At 32.6% G+C, this 21,646-nt stretch overlaps 1 protein-coding gene across 1 annotated transcript; it reads left to right on the top strand.

Moving 5' to 3' along the window:
- The first annotated feature begins 301 nt into the window (after positions 1-301).
- On the top strand, positions 302-5,423 carry LOC148272522 (uncharacterized). The gene is made up of 6 exons (XM_088239942.1): positions 302-331; positions 1,685-1,822; positions 1,949-1,993; positions 2,411-2,464; positions 2,568-2,668; positions 4,345-5,423. The coding sequence occupies exons 1-6, from the start codon at positions 302-304 to the stop codon at positions 4,391-4,393; spliced, it is 417 nt and encodes a 138-aa protein (XP_088096068.1). The 3' UTR covers positions 4,394-5,423.
- The last annotated feature ends 16,223 nt before the right edge of the window (positions 5,424-21,646 follow it).

Below are 21,646 nucleotides of genomic sequence, written 5' to 3' on the forward strand. Positions count from 1 at the left end.
AAAGTTTGCTGCATCAGCCAGCGTTGGGCAAAACATTTTAGTGATCTTATCTGTAGAAGAAGCGCGGTAATGATCCTCCCAACGCTGCTGCGTATTTTGTTTTATACAGAATTTAGCAAAGCTAAGGGAAATGAAACGACCCAAATTTTTACCGGACACGGAGCCATGAGAAGTCACCTTTATAGGTTTAAATTAAGGAACGATGACTATTGTCCATGCGATAATATTTTTTCACAGAGTATCGAACATCTGTTATTTAGTGCCCATTTTTCAGTTTACAACGCCATAATCTTGAAGCAGAATGCAGGAAATATGTAATATCCTTAAGGCTGTAGTCTGGTAAAACGAACGCAAAATTAGGAAATCATACGATTTTGCCATTTTAAAACGAATGTTTGTCAAAAATCGCGCAATAAAAAAAATTAAAAATTATGTATGAGATAAAAACAATACTTTTTATAGGTATTTCTATCAAAAAATGTACTTCAAAGTTTCATATAACTAAAATATAATTACTTTTAGACCGGCAGATTACGCCATTTCAAATTTAGACTAAGCTTATTAATCTGGGATCTCAATAAAGACTAAGTATTGAACTGATTTTTTTTAAAATGATTTAAAGATAATAAATTTAAAAAGGAGATGGCCGCGGCAGAATTTTATTTTTTTGTTTTTGAAAAGAAATATAAGCATTTTAAAGCACATAAATTTTTGTAAAATTTTCCTTTATTTCTACGTAAATTATGCAATCAGTAATACCATAAAAAATTTAAAAATATTGAAATAGTTTAGTTAAATCCTTTTTTTATAGAACTGTATTTTTTTTAAATTTATTTTTTTATTTATATATAATTACTTTCAGACCGGCAGATTACGCAATTTCAAAATTTAGACTAAGCTTATTAATCTGGGATCTCAATAAAGACTAAGTATTGAACTTAAATTTTTAATAAAGATTTGAAGATAATAAATTTAAAAAGGAGATGGCCGCGGCAGAATCTTATTTTTTTGTTTTTGAAAAGAAATATAAGCATTTTAAATCACATAAATTTTTCCTTTATTTCTACGTAAAATTATGCAATCAGTAATACCATAAAAAATTTTAAAATATTGAAATAGTTTAGTTAAAACCTTTTTTTATAGAACTGTATTTTTTTTTTTTTTTTCAATACGATAATTCTAGTTGTAATATTCAATTTTAAACAATGTCTTATTTGGGTTTTTATTACATTCAGATCGGCCCTCAGAGCGGCCGCAGACGGACGTGTTTTCTGTGCTCAAAATTTTAATGCCTTTTTCAAAACAAAATTTAGTTCGAAACATATATTTTTTGTGTTCCTTCTAACACAATTTAAACCAGGATCAAAACCAAGTTATTTTTTGAATGAATAGTTTGTTCGAATTTGATAAATCATTCAAAAATGTAATTTCACGTCATATTCAAATAACAATTAACGGCGTCATTTTACTCGTACACAAAAACGGTCAAATTGCACATTTATCTAGGACATACCAGCACTCGGTAGGTACTATGTACAAAGTGTACACTAAACAGCCATATAATTATTACAATGTCGCGAACGCAGCCAACTTCATTGTGATGGTTTGACGTTTTGCTTAGCCGGCCGCCACCGGCCGCTCAGCCTAATAATATTTTCTATCAATCAGAATTACTTTATTATAGAAATCAAAGACGAGTGATACTTTAATCCATAAATTTGGAATATTTAGTGACCGATTTTATCATAACAATGCCGAAAAAACCAACGAAAAAACCAAACGAAAACTAAATCAATCCCAATTTCCAAAGGAGAAATGCAATGTAAGTTGGATTTGATTAATTTATTAGTATTAAAATTTAGAATACAAAGGACAGACATTTGATTTACATAAATCATTGTATCACCATTACAAATAAATGTAACAGTTTATTATTTGCTTATTTTAGGATTCAAAAAAGCTCAAATTAACTAAGGCCTGTGGAGAATACACTGTAAGTTATTGTCTTATTTACTTAGATAAATAAAATTCCTACAACATTTTACAAAACAATACTAAATGTACAAATAAGTTTGAATTTGGTAATGTATCCCTAAATAAAACACGTTTATTGGATTTTTATTTTACTTTATTTGTTTAAAAAGACCAGAGTTTATATTGTGACGCATTCCGTCGTTTGAAAATGTCCTAACAAGACGAAACGCGTCACAGTATACGCTCTTATATATTTAAAAAAATAAAGTACAATAATTAATTAAGTAATAAAGTACAAAGAATTCTACCAATTGTCTGCATTCACAATAAAAAAGTACAAATAATAATTATTATAACCCTTATTTTCTAAATATTGACCATCAATAAGTAGGGTTATATTTGCCTTTTGGGTAATATGCAAATTGAAATGTTTTAGGGTGTTCCAGCGAAATATCTTTCAACTGATATTCTAGAAGATGACGGTTGTCAGGTTAGTATTCATATCGAAGTAGGAATATTTTAAGTATTTACATTAAAATAGCTAATGAGATCTAAATTGGATTATGATTATTAATTAATCTGTATTATTTCAGGCGCAACAGCTAGTTCCAGAACTGCTAGCACAGCCATTACACCCCTTTAAGTTGGAAGGCAGGAGAGTTGTGGACATCCAGGAATTTTTCACTAAAATCCAGGAAATATTTTCTCATTCTTCCATGTTTAATTGCAAAGGAACGAATATGGTGATTGTGGATGAAAAGTTGCATGGCTTTAATTCTATATTAAATTTAAAATGTAATATGTGTGGATTATGTTTTTCTGTAAATTGTTGCAAGGACAGATCGAATGAAATGATATTTTTAATTGAATCGGCATTCACTTCGTAACACTTCATTATAAATTATTATGAAAATAAAACGAAAAGAAACTATAGTTGTGTTCTTGTAAAAGAATAAAATTGTGTAACACTGATAACAAAGTTTTATTTTCATTATAATTTCGAATGAAATGAGTTTAAATGAATCGTTTGTGTCTGGAATATCGAGTATCGGTTCTGGATATAGTGGTTTGCAAGAGTTGACTGCTGCTGTTGGAATTCCTTGCATGAGTAAATGGAAGTATTTGAAGATCAATAAGAAAATGTGTGAATGGTGGGATACTGCGAAACTAAAAGTTATGGAGAAGGCAACGAAATAAGAGGGACAACTGGCTACTGCGAATGGTGAAATTGATGAAAATGGTATACCAATGATAACTGTTGTGGCTGACGGGTGTTGGTCTAAGAGATCATACAAAACCAACTACTCGTCTAACTCGGGCGCAGCTTCTATAGTAGGGTTTCGTACGGGGAAAGTTCTATATATGGGTGTTTATAATAAATACTGTGTGATTTGTGCCAGAGCAACTAATAAGAATATTGAGGCACCAAAACATGAATGTTTTAAAAATTACTCAGGATCTTCAAGTGGTATGGAATCGGCGATCATTCTGAAAGAAATTTGATAGAAAGAAGAACGGTTTTACAATCAGATAGCGGGGAATGGTTAGAAAAGTGTAGAAATTTACTCACTGCGTCATGGTTTGGTAAAGTTTGTAAAAGAAGAATAGGAATTAGTTGTTCAGGGTTAGTTAAAAGTATGCCATATAGTAAATCGCTAAGTAATATTTTTTCTATTAAATATGGTCAGGATTATGAACTGACCGCATTAAACCAATTAAGCCTTCAAGAAAATATCAAATTTCAGAAGTGTGAGCTGTTTATTGATAGTGAATATTGTTTTCTAGGCGCCACACCAGATAACATTAGTACGGATCATGGCGGTATCATTATAGAAATAAAATGTCCATCGTCTGCTTCTAATATGACTATGACTGTTGAAACCGCCATCGACAGTGGTAAAATTAAGTTTTGGAAAAGAAATAGAAACCATACTGAGTATTATGTAAATCAGAATCACGATTGGTATTACCAAGTTCAAGGACAGTTGCATATTACTAAAAAAAATATATGTCTTTTTGGAGTGTGGACCGGAGCCCAACATAAAATTAAAATCTTTTTATTTAAACTGTTTGCTTCCAGAGCTTGTTGACCCCCGAGTTACACGATCCATGCCTATCAGAGATCCACCAAATGTTCTCGAGGCTATCGAAAACAAAAAAGTTGCCCCCAATAAAGTCATAAATTGTTAAAAAAAGCTGTTTAACGAAAACATCCCATCAACCAGTAAAAGTTAAATTATACTCACCAGTTTCAGAAAAATATTTACCTAAATCAGCTTAGAAATTCCGCCCTCTTTCAACTATGATGGTTTTTTTAAAAAAAAATTATGTAGATGTTGCTTTTATTATTTTTTTAATTTCTGTTTCCAGATACACAACTTTGATTGAACCTGTCCCCCCTAAATCAAGACCATTGTAACATGAAATATATTCTTAGTTCTTTTTCACAATGTATTTTTCATAAAATAACTAGCGATCTATTGTTATCAAAAATATTGGGATTCTTTACTGGTTCTTCCCAATAATATATATTTTTGAACCATTTGCACTTTAGTATTTTTTCAATAAAAATGAAATTTTCCTCCACAATTTGTTTATTTTTACTTACAAGCGGTCCCACGATCAATTCCTGGCAGGGTTAAGTGAAATATTTTTTTTATGTGTTTTTACGTTGCAATATTTAATTCTCCTTGGACTGGCACGGGACTGCAGGATTGATCATCTTACCTTCATGTTATATATTATTCAATACGCTGTATTTTGTTTTCAAATGCAATGCCTTATGCACCAATAGGTGATAGGGATGATGATCTATCCAAAATTCTATTTACTTCGAAAAGGTTTAAAACACTTGTATATATTTTAAAAATATTTTACGTCACTCTCACATAGGTGTAAAAATAGAAATAAAACTATTATGTAAGTAATTTAGCATATTTATATTTTCTCAATGCATATTAAAATAATCGCTTACAGTATTTTGTCAATACAAGGTTTCCACTATATGCACAAAACTCTTAAAATGCTTGAATTACCGTTTTAGTTTTTTTCATGTAAGATTATGTAGACATCCTTTTAGTATTTTCTGAGTGGAATACATGCTTTACTATATAGAACTTGATACACAACTCTTAGATAGGTGATTAAATGTGCTTTTATAGGTTTTTAGTGTAAAAGTTGGTAGGCACCCTTTTGACTTTATTCTTTTGCATTATTCTTTTGTCTGTTGCACCTGGAATGAAATGTATTTATAAATTTTACGTAGATTAAATGCAATGCTTACCTTAATTGATAGTTATCATGGTTTTGAACTTAAATAGTAACTAAGAAAATAAAATCAATTAAAATAATATACACAATACATTCTTAACCTATAAAAATATTTTTAGGTATTTGGCCGAGTCTTTTATCATTATATGTTGTTAATTTTTTAGAATTTATCTACTATATTTTTCCAATTTTATTACGAAATACATGATCAAGTGCAAATTCAAAAAAACTTATCAGTTTAAAGGAAAAATATTATAAAATGTCATACTGTCAAAAAATGTTTTTACTTACGTAATTTGATGAGATCAAATAGGCGTATGTATAGCCTGTGAGCTCGCCAATACATGACAGATGACATTAACATAACCATAGAAAACCATAGAAAAACATAGCAGTTAAGCTCTCAGAAGTAAAGCAACGTGAATGCAGCAATGCTTGAACTACATGTCAATAATATTCTAATAATAAATAATATTATTTGGCCATACGGAACTTTAAAGCACACCTTGGTTTAATTACTAATAGTATTTTATCGGTTAGGTAGGTGTATTTAAAAAAAATGTTGCGTACCTGAAAAAAGCACAAATAATTATGTTTTTGTAAATGATGTCAGTAGCGACACTCAGAGAGTGGCTTTGTGACGTTTTGACATTTTTTATAAGAAATTCATGGCGTAGCCGAAATACTGTTATAAAAACGAGGATGTTTTTGTTGATTGACGTTAGCAGGCGCTACCCAGGGACGACTTTGTGACGTGAGAAATTATTTAAAAAAAGAGATTCATGGCGTAGCCGAAATATTGTAATTAAAACGAGGATGTTTTTGTTGATTGACGTTAGCAGGCGCTACCCAGGGGCGACTTTGTGACGTGAGAAATTATTTTAAAAAAGAGATTTATGGCGTAGCCGAAATATTGTAATTAAAACGAGGATGTTTTTGTTGATTGACGTTAGCAGGCGCTACCCAGGGGCGACTTCATGACGTGATGAAATTATTAATTTAAATATTTTTTTTCATTTTACATAGCGTAGCCGAGATAAGAAATTGCGTGGTGTTTCGAAATTTAACCGTGTAGGTAGCCGCCTAGTAACAATATTATTTTTGTATTTGTATAACTCCTGTTTTATAATGTTTATGTATTTATCGCTATAAGAATTAAACTAAAGATAGTTTTTACTTTTAATCGCTATCCGTTTTTTAAATTATGTTTGTAACACTCAGTAATATTTATTTTTCAAGTATTCAATGTTATTTTTGCATTTTAATTAATATTGTTAATATAAAGCGTATTTTTATTTATTCGAATTTACTAGACTGTTTTTATTACAAAAAATAAAAATGCATATTTCTCTATGTATTTTTCTGTTATAAACAATCTATTAAAATAATACACATCAAATTTCCATTGTCTGTTGATTTTATTTGCAATCTTCTTTTTTTTCGATGGTTAAAACTCTAGGAAATTCAAAGACAATAAAATTTTTACTGTCATATATTGGCGAGCTCACACGCTATACATAGCCCATCAAATAATTTTTCTCTTGAAAACAATATTATGAAGTGCATTATTTTTTTGGCATTCACTTTAGTGACATGGTGCATTTTCATTAAAACATAACAGTGTTATCTGTCAACTTCGAAAATACAAATATCCATAATTACCCAGAAGCCAGAAATCAACATATGTCACAGATTATCCGATAGTTGTACAATTCTACATTATCTCTGCAGTACGCTAGTCAGGAGTGCTATTTATAGATTTTACCTATTAAATAGTCACGCAAAAACTCTATCTATCTCTGTCTTTCTCATTTTGTCAAACAAAGTATGAAGAGTACGTAAAAATTGACGAACATACAATGTAACAGGATATTTTTTTTGATTGCTTTGTCTTGAAGCGGTATATTTTACGCATTCGGCGGCAAACCGTACGATTCAACTTACCGACTACAGCCTTAACAGATATCCCCACTGTCGTCAAAAGTAGTTATCACGCGCCGTTGTTCTTGGACTTTGCAACAATGGTGATTGGACTCATAAAGGTAATAAACCAAAATCAGTGATCGAACATTCCATTTCCAAGATAAACAATAACGATTTTTTCCGAGTACCTTAGCCTTGGACATGGGTCCAGATCTATATTTTTTTAAATAAAATAATAATAAAGAACCTTTACAAGCGAAATAATTATGTTGCTATTACATTAATTCCTCGACTTTTGCACATAATTGGCTCCTGAAAATTGAGTCGGCCCAGACTTCCATATTCCCTTCTCTGAAATTTTCTTCATCTCTGTTGTAATATGTTAATCTTAATAACTCCCTTGGAGGTTAAATCCGGCCCCTGTGTACAAAAATTTGGACAAACTTTCAATTTTACTTATCTTTATTTTGTTCGTTGATTCTTCAGTTTGATCATTCATTGCAACGATATTTCCTCACGCTCCAAGCCTGGTGAGAGCTGGTTACTATGCATGACATGTTCTCGTTGAGCTCATGCATCCTGTGATTACGTTTTAATTGAAATCAATATAACAATATCAATTTGTCGCGTGTTTGTCAAACGGAGGAATTTCCCAACTCATAATTCTCATTTTTTCACATTAATTCCACCACACAATCACCGTAGTGATCGCATTTTAACGCTTAATTATGAAACACGATCAGTCATACGTGGCCTGTCAATTATATTTACCATTATCGTGTCATCGGTATTTTATGAATGGGCTCCAAAAAATTGAACAAACCTCGTCTTTTGTAAATCCATGTGTTGCAAGGCAGTCTCTTCAAGTAAGTGCACAGAGTTTCGCAGACCAGTTGAGTTCTGCTTGTGTGGTTGTTTGGGATTCCTTAATGTTCGGTTGAAGACTTGGGAGGTGTATTTGGAGCGGTGTTCAGTTTCGCAATTGACGGCATCACTAGACTCGCATTACGCGGGCGACCCCCGTGCGAACAGAACTAAACGAGTGGTTGCATAACTGAAGGAAAGATAAACAAAAAATAATGTTTGGCTGATTTATATAGCGCTATTTTCAAAGAATCGTCTCGAGGGCGCTTTACAATTCTGTACTTTTCATGTTAACGCTACTTATTATGCTTTATGATGAGGGTTCGATAAACGGACGAAGTGGGAATTCGGTTGAGATCTGATCTGACTGGGACTGTCGACGAATTGGTTCCTGTCACAGGGTCAGACTAAGGCAAAAGCAAAATCTCCGAACCTAGTATTCGGGCAGCGCTAGAGTTCGACAAGATTTCCTCTCCCTAAATCAAATGCTGACATAAGAGTATATTTTTCCCAATCCTATTTTTACATTTCCAACACTCGTTTTGTTTTATTTTGTATTGCAAGTAGGTACTTGAATTTTATTTGCCAATAAACGCCGTATTTCGGCTCAAAACTGAACTGAACTATACAGAACACAAAATAATTTAGAAAAACGACATTTGATGCTTGTGGTCTTATCGGGAATTGAACACGAAATCTCCGTGAGTGAGACAAGTGTCAGTCTTTGCAAAATTATATTTGTTGAATTTGGTCATGCCATGTCTTTCGATTTATTTATTTATATATACTCCCAATGGGCATTTTTATGGACACGTTTATACATAGAACATTATTATTTAAAAAAGTAGATAGACTCAATGGTTTATAGTAGACTTTGTGGGAGTGGAAGCGGCAGAGAGGTGTTTGTAATTGAATTTGATTCAGTGATCGTTTGAAAGAAGACTACTTTTTATCAAAAAAATCAATACTGGTATGTTTGTTGGCAGACCTAAGAGTTCTGGCCATAGGGGAATGAAAACCATAGTTAGTTCTATGGTTATCGGTATGAAAGAGTAAGTTTTGTCTGGGGTTTGTTAATAAATGTCGATAAATCGAATGTGATGTTTTAGAAAGAAATGAAAGTATGACTAAATGTGAAGTCACTGTGAATGGGGTTATACTTAAACAGGTAGAGGAATTTGTGTACCTGGGAAGTATGTTTACGAGGGATGGAATGACTGAAAAAGATATTGATAGGATGGTGAGTGCCGGAAACAGAGTGAACGCTTCACTTAAATCAACCTTGGCAAATAAATGTTTGTCTCAACAGGCAAAATTAGCAGTTCATAATGGAGTCCGGGTCCCGACCTTGATGTATTTATTTATTAATACTTTTACTGTGTTTGTATTATTTTTTTATACAGAATAATGTTCCCTCACTGGGGTGTCCGGGGCCAAAGGAAACATTTTACCAAAAGTGAAACATGCCTTAAATGAGTTATGTAACAAAGTTAACACAATAATAATTAAAAAACGTAATTAATCTATTAAACCTAATTATCATTAGCATAATAAGCAATATTAACTAAAATAATCATAAAAAACATAATCAATTTATATAGACCTGTAGACCAAATTTCATATTCGGTACACAAATTTTACCCATTTGGCTTGATCCACTCATCGATCCGTGCGCAATCCACCTCCACTATCCATTTCTAAATAGCAATTTTATATTGAGAGTACTTACTAATTGTCCTTATGGACAATCGAGTAGTAGTAAGTTGTTTTTGCAGTATCAGGGTGGAATATCTAGTAACTCTAGTATTTGTGAAAGAAGTTATAGAAGGTAGAGAATAATGTTTGTGTGCGTATAGTAACAGAGCTTTTACATAAATATGATTTATAGATGTTACATTAAGATTTACGAATATAGCGAGGGAGCTAGTTCCGATTGGGACTCTTAAGATAATTTTTATTAAAGTTTTTTGTGCAATTATTATTTGTTTGATCAGTGTGTCATTTGCACATCCCCATCCAATTATTCCATATTACAAAACTGATGGACTTAATGCCTAAATATTTAATTGAATCTACCCTGTCCAACAAATACATTTTACGAGTATATTCGGAATTTGGTTATTGTAATTACAGCTGTGAATAGTTAAGGAAAGATTTGGATTATATATATAGTTAAATAATTAATTTTAAATATATATATTTTTTGTTTTTGAGTGACTTAGTGTTAGGTAATTTGAGTCTAACCATTTTTTTACTAAGTTTCAGCCTTTTCAAATACAATATCCCACGAGCTTCCTTGAGAAGTATGGACTTAACCTACAAACGCATACACAACGTGTCACCTTTTGTAGGGTGAACCCGGTAAAATTACCGGGCCGGGTGGATTGGCGGGGCGTGTGTGAAAAAGGCCATCCTCGTTTTTCCAATTCCATATTCGCTCCCACGAGAAAATGTCGACTCCGGGACTCCATTTGACGCATAAATTTAATCTGTGCGGCATTTTTTTATATTTTTTTTTATTATATTGAAAACATATTATACATAATTATATACAATATTCCCAAGGAGTTTTTTTAAAAAAAAAACTCATTTAGGGACATACAGATAATAATTTTTTTAGAGACGTTTTTAAATTTTAAACTATAATATTATTTAACAAAAGCAGAAAAATTAAAATTATGATATACTACAAATTAAAAAGGGTATGAAAAATACTTGAAAATAACAGAATAAACAGAATACTAGGCATGGAAATAAATTCAAAATAATGTTTACATTATGCAATCTGGGAAAGAAAATTGAAAAAGTTTAAAAATTACATGGATGTATATATACATACTGAACTAGTACAAAATAAAATCATTTTTTTTAATTAACAAAATATGCGCACACCCAATACAGGTTAATTTTTTTTATCAAAAACGTTGAAAAAATTGAAATTATGTATACAAGCCAAAAAAAGTATATAAAAAGAAAAAAACACAAATAACATTTAAATAGTATTAAAAATTACATATACAAGCAAAAACGGTGAAATATTAAAAGGTATATGTTCAAGATGCGCATTCTCTATAAACTAACATTATTTATTCAAAGTACTTCTGGAAAAAATAATTCTTCAATTCGCACGTCCTGTTTCTATATTTTGAAATAGGTACTTAAAATTTTTGTGGCAATTTATTAAATTCCTTGAAACCTATGTATTGTAAAGATCTAGTACCAAACTTCGTAGACTTCACAGATCCAATATATATATTGTTTTTTGATCGAGTACTGTACCGATGGATGTCTCCAATGAAAGCTGGCTTTATGTTACTGTGCATTGAGTCGAGAGTAGTATTAATGATAGTGTCAGTTATCTCGAAATAGGAAAGCATGCTAAAAGGCATGATTTTTGTTTCAAAATAAATGTCCCTTACATGAGTATCATACGGTAGGTGAAACACATTTCTGATCGCTCTATTCTGAATAATCTGCACCTCAGAAATTTTGCTCTTAGTTGCAAAACCCCAAACACAGCATAGGTATGATAAATGCGAATGGACCATAGAAAAATAGATTGCTCGAAGCAGCGAAACTGGAAGCATTCTCTGAAATCTGTACAGTATTCCAGCTACAGGGACAATCTTTCCTTTCACGCGCTCAACATGTTCATTCCAAGTAAGCTGCGAGTCCACTAACATTATTATTATTATTTCATTATTTCGGCTGAGCACTTTTTGGCGTCAACTTTGGCGGATTCCTTATCTAAAAAGAAACGAAACTCGATATTTGATATCTTTACTCCATCGCCGACGCATTCGTTATTTGGAATATTCGAGATTCCTCCCGGCGGCGGCGGCGCGCGCGTCCCCCCCTCGTGTTCCTAATGTTCTGTGGCGAGCATTTAGCGACCTCGTAAAACTGATATTAACAAGACCTAACACAGCCGTAACGCTGAATGGAGAGATCAAAACAGGAAAGCTAATTATTAACCCAATATCCAGATCGTTTGAATCGGACCCTCCAAAAAGGGTACTCGTATAAGCGGGAGGTGCTTTAAACGCTCATCTTGGACCCTTAAATGTTCTACAGAAAAAAAAAAAAAAATTATACCAAATAAACCATCTTTGTTCTCAACTACCGAACCGTTCAAAGAATGTAATGTTTTATGAGTGGAGGATATCTACGGAAAGTGTTGCATGCTCCAGATGCATAAGAAGCGGCGCGTTCCGTCCATAGATACTGTGAATGCGGCGCATCCCTTGAAATTTAAAAAATAACATGAATTTTACAAACAAACACAACATATTTGTGTTGATTTATAATAATAATAATAATGATAATCAAAGTTTATTAACAAAAATAACAATAACTTTGTCTTTTTTTATTTTTTATTATTTATTTTATTTAGTTCTATGATTAACATAGTCTAATATATATTTACAACACAATATTTACATCTATACTTATTCTAACATTATTTATCACTATTATACACTTAATATCCTAATTTATAATATTTACTGTTTCATATGCACATTTTCATTAATTATATTCACTATATTTTACCTAATATTTTTCACATATATACTTTTTACATTTAATTTTAAATATATTTACATTTATTTCATTTTTTATGCTTTCTGGCATTTCCTCAAATAATTGTATTCCCTTGTACATGCGGCAGTTCTGGGACATTGCTTTTGATTTCTTTTCCAGCCTTATATTTTTAGATCCTCTTGTTGCATAGTTTCTATGAAAGGACTCATTATTTTTTAGTTTATTTTGAAAATATCTCGGAACTATTCCTTGAATAATTTTGTTTATTTCATTAGCAACATTGAATTTGATTATTTGATCAATTGTCGCGATATCTAGAAGTTGAATCATTTTCTTAACTTTTGTTCGTCTCCCACATCTTAGTATTATTTGGAGTCTCTTCTCCTTCATTACTTAAATATAAAATATAAAATACTGGAGCAATAATCAATGTGGGGAACGATAATACTTTTAAATATCAGCAGAGAGGTTTTAATGTCTAATTTCTACATAAACACTTAGGTAATAGATTTCTCTGGATCATGTCTAGTCCGCCTAACTAGGTACAACCTGTTTTAAGGCAGACATTTTTATGCAAAATAAACAATAACATTACTACCTACTAGTAAATTAACTGCACAGTTATACTATATTAATTTATACCGTTTATTGTTTAAGAATGTTTTTAAGTAAATTTTTCGCTTTTTCTCTACCTAAACCCAGTAACCATTTTTTTACAAATGTATTAAATTGAATCCTGGTCATAGTTTTGCAATATTTGGGTAGCAAATTGTGGCCCAGAAACCTAAAATTTCTTTACCCGAATTCAGAGTTTGCGGTAAACCCCATGACCCATCCTCCAGTTTGACAATATTTTGAGTTTGTCCAAATTTTTGTAGACTGGGACTGGATTCAACTCCGCGGGGAGCTGTTAATATTATAATAAATAAAATGCAGCGCATCTCGATCATCTTTTAGAGCAAGGTAAGGTGATTAGTTTTACGCTTCGGGAACCTCCCAGGGACAAAAACGTGAGAACACAAAAATTATGTGTTTAAACTCATAATAAATATAAAAAATCAAACACTGATTTGAGTCTACTGAACACTTTATTTTATTTTCAAATATAAAAACAAAAATTTCGTGACTATTGTTTCGCCTTATAATAATAATATTTGACTGATTTATATAGCGCCATTTTTGTGAAAAATCACCTCAAGGGCGCTTTACAATTGTATACCTAAACTTACATTCTAACTAAACTAAAGTGATATTTATATTTACAGATTTAAAATTAAGGGTATGATATTCTAAAGAAGTGGGATTTTAGTTGGGATCTGAACTGACTGGGACTGTCGATGGTTCGTAAGTTTGAAGGCAATTGGTTCCAGGCAGAGGGGCCGGCAACGGCAAAAGCACGATCTCCAAATCTAGTGTTTGGGGATCGCCGGATTTCGACAAGTTTTCCTCTCCCTGAATCAAATGCTGACCTAAGAGTAGATTTTCTTTGGCATGTATTTTCCCTAATACAAAGGTCCGATAGGTATTTTGGAGCCATTTCATGAAGGCCATGAAGGGATTTCATTACTGTCCAGCAAAGCTTGTATTTTATTCTCTCTGGGCTTTTTAACTAGTGCAAATCTCGAAGATGTTGTGAGATGTGAGAATATTTTTTTACCCCCGTAATAAGCCTTGCTGCTGCATTGAAAAACGAATGTCAATGAACGAATGTCACTATTATGTCTTAAAACTTTTTTTTTTACATAAAAAAACAACATTTTTCTATTTTTTGCAAATGCATTCTCATCAAATACAACCCTGGTAGATCGACGAATATAACATTTATGCTCCTAACTTCTTTTTTACATATTAGATTGAAGATTTTAATATCTACGAACACGCACAGCGCAAAGATCAATATTTCTCTGAAAACCGCACGTAAATCGGTTAAGCGGTTTAGGGGGAGTACGGTGACATCACACGTACAGAGGAATTATATATATATATATAAAGATTTGATAAATACATATAAGTTTATACATAAAAAAATATATCATCTATTGTTCACAAAACAGCAATAATAATCTTATGAATCACTGTTTAGTATTACTCTGGAATGTGCCATAATAAACCTTCGTTAAATATCTTATCAAAAAAATAATTAGGACAATCTCATAAAAACACCTAAAATTAGTACACAATACTCTGCTCACCAAAATATAATTACACGAGTTTCTCATAACCACATCAAAGATAAAATCAAAATGCCTGTGTCAACGTCTATACAACACAAATAACATAAAATAATAATAACAATCTAACTAATTGCCGGCCCAGTAATTAAGTTCGTTTAAAGGAAACCGATGCGACGTTTGCTTTATCAAACAGACGAAAAAGAGTATACCCGATGACGCGTCAAGTGCGTACTGCGTACGGCGCAATTATTTCAGACCAGAGTTGTGTAGTTCGCGAACGACCCCGTCATACTGACAAGGTCAGAAACGTTGAACTAGAGACATGTTTCTTTCATCTCGGTCAGTTAGTTCGCGAACTAAATGGCTCTTTGTGTCATTTGGATCTTTCATATCTTCGTGTCTTATGGATCTCTAGCTTATTTCGTTCATTCATTGAACGAGATTGTGTCCTTATCTCTGTGGTTAGTAGGTAGATTAGATACCTACATATACACTCTATATCTATAGTAAATGCCTATACTCGCTGCTTTGTTCTTCTCCGGCGGTCGCACTTGAAATTTAATTGACACTAATTATGATTGGTAGCGATAAAAATGCTATTTTATAAATTATTATTTACGTTGCGATGAAAACATTAGGTTTTCGTATTTCAATAATGCCCTCTAATGTGAACAAGAGGTTAGTTTGTTGACTCGAGTTTATTAGATTATATATTTTTCTGTTCAGTATAAACAATTAAAAAAACAATTTGATTAATTTATGTATTTATTAATTCATTATAAAAACATTCATATTCACTAACATAATAATGGCTTTTTAGGCTGTGCCCGTGTTAAACCATAATAATTAAAATTAAAAAATGTAAAGTAACTTAAAATAAATAGTGATTAATTATCAATTTCAGAATAACAGTCCAATCGGACGATATAACATTAAAAAATAATTACAAATGAAACAATTTAAAACATAACAACCTAATTGGGAGTGTTCAAAAAAAATTTCCTGAAAAAACTAGAATACAAATTTCATTTGCATTTTCCAAATTATTTAGCTTCATTAAAATTTTATAACCGTGTTATATTAGCACACAGAAGAGATATGTTTGATCAGATCCTGCTTTATAAAATTGTCAATAATAAATTCGATTCCCCGGAACTCATTAATCTACTTGCTTACCGTGTCCCCTCCAGGCCAACTAGACTCTCTGATATTTTCTATATTCGTAAATTTAAAACTAATCATCGGAAACATTCTACAATCCCTCGTATATGTGAAACATTTAACAAAAAATTTAATAGTCTTGATATATTTAACACTCCATACAATATGTACAGAAGAGAATTAATAGGCTTGATTCATGCTCTTCATTCATCATTCGTTTAATCATTAAATCAAATGCAATTTTCCACTCTCACTTTCCCTCAATCATCCTTTACCACTCCTTATCAATTTTCTTCTTTTCCTTTTCACTATCTCCTTGTTTTGTCCATATTTATCTTATTTTAATATAAAGTATATTTATTATTTATATAGTTTAAACTTCAAGCCGTCGTCTTTTTATTACAGTATTATTTAGTGAATACATATAATTAGATGGCAGGCCCTACTACGTATACATTTTATATAATTTATTTTTTTTAATATTCATTTAACCTGCACATCTGTTTGTATTCGAAATAAATAAAATAAAATAAATAAATAATTGTGTAATAACTTATTAGGTCATTTATTTATTTATTTATTTATTGTGGATAACTTATATAGCGCCATTTTCGTAATAAAATACCTCAAGGGCGCTTTACATGGTGATTCTATTGTTAAGTTAATTTAATTGAAGCTTTTAAATTTGTAATTTAATTAAAATAATTTATTTTGTTGTCACGTGCTACGGATTTATTCAAATGATTTAGAGAACAAGTGGGTTTTAAGTTTTTTCCGAAACATCACTTCACTTTCACAGCCTCGCACCTCTGCTGGGAGAGCATTCCATGCCATAGGGCCTGCGACCGCAAATGCGCGCTCACCAAATTTAGTGCGCTGTTTGCGTAGAGGTATAATAACTTTTCCTCTCGCCGTAGACGTAGCTGATCTAAGCGTGAGACGCCTGTCAGCTAGTTCATCTGGAATGCATAGTTCCCTTAGATATTCCGGAGCCGAGTTGTGCAGTGACTTATACATAAGCCAACAGAGTTTGTATTCGACCCTCTGTGGAAAACGTAGCCAGTGTAGTTCCCGAAGTAGTGGAGTGATATGACTGAACTTAGAGATTCCGAAAATAAGTCTCGCTGCGGCATTCAATACAGATTGTAGGCGAGTCATTTTGTTCATTGGTAGACCTGCATAGATACCATTACAATAATCAACTCTAGACACTACAAACGCATTTATTAATTGACGGGCGGCATCAACCGGCAAACTTTTGCGTATGCATTTAATTTGTCTCAGCTGGTAGAAGCATGAACTTATCGTTCTACTAATTTGAGCGTCAAGAGATAGGTCAGAATTGAGTAAAATTCCCAGTAGTTTAACGGTGGGTAAAACGGCACTCCCTACATTGGGTAGAGCCGTATCCTGGATTAAATTCTGTCGTCTGGCTGAAGCCACCCACAGTTGTTCAGTTTTTGATGGGTTTAATGTTAGTCTGTTTTCAGCCATCCAGTTTCCTATTTTCTTGATGCATCCATCAATTAAATTGACAAGCACACTTCTCTCGCCTGGTTTGCAATAAAAATAAATCTGCGTATCATCTGCATATCAGTGCGACCACAATCCACATTCTTTGATAATGTTCTCTATATCTTTAGTGTAAAGGAGATAGAGAAGTGGTCCGAGTACTGACCCTTGAGGCACTCCTGTAGACACCCGAAAGTTGGTTGAGCTTTTACCCTGGAACACGACTGCATATTCTCTTTTATTAAGATATGAACTGAACCACATATGTGCCTGATCACGGATACCATAAGTTTTCTCCAGACGTTCAAGCAAAATATTATGGTCTACAGTATCAAATGCAGCACTCATGTCCAGAAGAGCCATCAACACCAGATTACCAGAGTCCACCGACGTTATAATGTCAGACAGTACTCTTATCACTCCCGTCTCCGTGGAATGAAAACGTCGGTATGCCGATTGCCTTACCGAAAATAAAGAATTCCGCTCGATATAGTTAACGAGCCTGTGAGAAACTATTTTTTCTAGTATTTTTGATACGATGGGAAGATTTGAAATAGGGCGAAAACTGGAAAGATCTTCCACATCTAGTTGTGAATTTTTTAAAAGTGGAGTTACATTTGCTTTTTTTATGGCTCTCGGAACAATGCTGCGCTCCATGGATGTATTAAATAAATCTGTTAAAAATGGAGCTAATACGTTAATGCATTTTTTCAAAAGCCATGTTGGCATCGGATCTAATATACATTGTTTGTTGGGTAATGCCGCAACAATTTTTTTAACCTCATTTATAGACGTTGGTTCAAATTTACTGAATTTTTGAAGGGCATTATCTAAAATTACAGGTTTTTTTGCTGAACTACACGCCAGTCTGATTTTTTCGACTTTATTTGTAAAAAAGTCGGCAAAATCAGTGGCAGTAGCGCTTGTGTTAGATGTCTCTGCTATACAGTCACCACGAACAGATTGAAGGCTTCGCCAGAGTTGTTTTGGAGACTTTTTCTGTTCAGTGATTTTTGTACACCAGAAACTAGATTTTATTTCTTTTATAAATGTCCTATAAGAGGCTTGCATATCCAACCATATTGATCGGTCTGAAGTTGACAGTGTGTTTCTGTATTTGCGTTCTAGACGTCTTAGCTCTTTCTTTTTGAGTCGACAATTTTCGTCAAACCATGCATCAGATTTCCTTTTTCGAATAGTTTTCGTAGTAAATGGTGCATGTTTGTCTATCAGGTTAGATAGTACCTCATTGTACAACCCAACCAATTGATCGACGTCGTTTGAGCGACGGTCAATGTCCGGACCAATCAACGATGTCAGAAGTTCGGATTTAAAATGTTCTAAATTTAATTTTCTCCATGGCCTTGATGCGAGTGTTTTGTAAGTTGGTGTTGGTTTTTGGATATTAATTTTACAGTGCACTAATCTGTGGTCTGAAAGTCCGATGTCTGTTACAAAAACTGTGATTTTTTTATCACAATTCCGTCGTATTATAACATCAAGTGTACCTCCCGCATCATGTGTAGGGGTATTTACTTCTTGTGAACAATCGAAATCACTTAAAAGTGCATTAAAACGAACCGATTCTGAATCCGTCTTGCGGTCGAAACGAATGTTCAGATCTCCAGTTACGTATGTTACTTCTGTACGAGTGATGGCCCATTCAAGTAAAGATTTTATTTCCGAATAAAATTTCCGAGGTGGTGCTTTAGAACCTGGTCTATAAATTGTGATTAAGGTAAAATGGTTGCTGCCTGCGCTAACCCTACAGCCAATGCATTCAAAAGTTGTGTAGAGTGGTATTTTAATTTTTGTTAATTTAAGCTGATTTTTTGTTAGTACAATAATTCCACCGTGGTTCGTCCATGTTATATTATTTTTCTTATGAACGGTTTCAATGGATGGTTTCCGTGCCTCTTCAATAACATTAAAACCCTTACTACGAAGTAGATTAATGGTAACAGAATTATGGTCTTCATGCCAAGTTTCCGTTAATGCAAGAACGTCTAGATTCAGTTCAGTTCAGTTCAGGTCAGTTATTCATTTTGTGCTAGAGGCCGAATAACGTTTTTTATTTATTTTTTATTTGTGTATTCATTTGCCTTTGTTTATTTTTAAATACATATATTATAACTGCACACTTTATAAGTATAAAAACTTAATTTTTTAAAATGTAAATCCTCCAAGGGATTTTAGAAATGAATTGTATAAGTAAATAAAAAATAAACCTAGCATGAAATATAACTTTCTATAATTTATAATATAATGTTTTTTTTCTAAATAAAAAAATTTAACTGGTTTTCTACAGGTTTGTGATATTATAATATATAAAAAACAATATTATCAAATCTATAAAGAAAATCATGCTGACAAACCAGCCAAAGGTTTAGAATGATTTGTTTTATTCACCGCTCGTACGCATTTGGCTCGAACGAACGAACGAACGAAAGAACGAAACGAACTAGAGACATGAAAGACACGAAAGATATGGAGACACAAATGACACGATGATGCGAAAGATGCGGAGATATGATGACCTAAATGAGCCGAATGAGCAAAAGACGCATTCGTTCAATTGAACTACTTAAAAGATACGGTCACTTTGGTGATACAGATCAACTGACACGTATCCTCTCGATGACAGGGTCTTACCCACGTCTATTTCAGACCCAGTATAGCTCAATCACAAATAACTATCGACGTGATATCAATTTCTTACCATGGTTGCTTATCGTATTCGCGTTCAATGCAACATCCGTGAACACCTAATATTAAATGTCAAAATATTTACGTTTCGCGACGTACAATCCTGCTGCGCAATCACATATTTGAATTTCACCGGTGTGTATATGGAAAATATTCCAAAACTGCTATTTTTATTTATTTATTTATTATTTATCATGCTATTAATTGCATTAAGCCGGCGCGGCGCGGTGGTTGGTAAGCCAAATGTCAAGAAAAGCAGTCGTTTCACAGCCGTGTTTATCAGCCGTGTAAATGCCTAGACTTTCATATTCCTTCTCTAAAATGTTCTCCGTCGCTGTTGTAATTTTTTTTATTTTTTTAAATTTTATTTATTAATAAAACATATAAGACATGAATATCATGATATTATATTCCCAGGAGTTGTACGAGAAAACTCATTTGGGACGGTACATAAAAAAAATAGTACATTTCTTGTAACAATACATAGTATACATTTGTTTTTTTTTTTTCTTGGTTTATTTTGATAGTCCATTAACAAATAAAATAATAATAAAAAACATTGACGTTCCTCATTGTACTATACATATATATCAGCATAAAAAGTAAACAGTAAAATACTAAACAAATAAAGCATTCTTTAACATAATATTGTAGATATTCTACTATTAGACGTGGGGATCCTTCATGACATACTCAGTGGACGCCTTGATAGTCCGGCTCTTATGTCGGAGTTATCATCAAATGTCCCCGGCTACCGCACCCGTCACACGTCGAGCTCTCTATTTCATGTGCCAGCAGTTTGTACAAACTATGCCCAGAACTCTCCACTTATACGTTTAGCTCGTGAATATAATTTAAACTTTCCCCTCATTGGTCGTTTGATTGTCACAAATTAACATTTAAAATGCGCGTTTTAAAACAAACTTTTTTTTGTTAAACTTAGTTTCTATAATAAAATCTTGTTTTATCTCTAATTCTTAATATTTTATATATTTTTATATTTTTGACACTTGCGCAATAATATTTACACACATGTCCACCCTCGTTCCATTATAACACCCACTCACCCACCCTCTCACACACTTACACTAACACAAACACACTAGCGTGTATTGTACGAGCATTTAATGTATTTCTGTGGATATTTATTTATTTATACATCAACGGTTCGAAGAACCCGTTACAAAAAATAATAATTTACAGAAATAATCACAGCAGTGCACAATAATCATGTAGTACATAGTATGAACGGCGGCCTCCGTGGTGTAGTGGTCAAGACGCTTGACTCACGCACGGAAGGTTCCGGGTTCGATTCCCGGTGAGAACACAAAAACTAAAATGTGATTTTTCTCAAGCCTGGGTGCTCTGTGATGTAATTCACCACTGTAATTAGGCCTCCTGGCCTGTTGTGGTGCAAAAAAAAATGTAAAATAAAATGTAAATGAAATAATATAATAATTAAAACTAAACAATTTAGTAAACATATTATACAAAAAGTTAAAAATAAACATAACATTTTT

This window comes from Micrasema longulum, unplaced genomic scaffold (assembly GCF_059751315.1).
Source record: "Micrasema longulum isolate JH-2025_06_02 unplaced genomic scaffold, ASM5975131v1 h1tg002309l, whole genome shotgun sequence".
NCBI classification, from domain to species: domain Eukaryota; kingdom Metazoa; phylum Arthropoda; class Insecta; order Trichoptera; family Brachycentridae; genus Micrasema; species Micrasema longulum.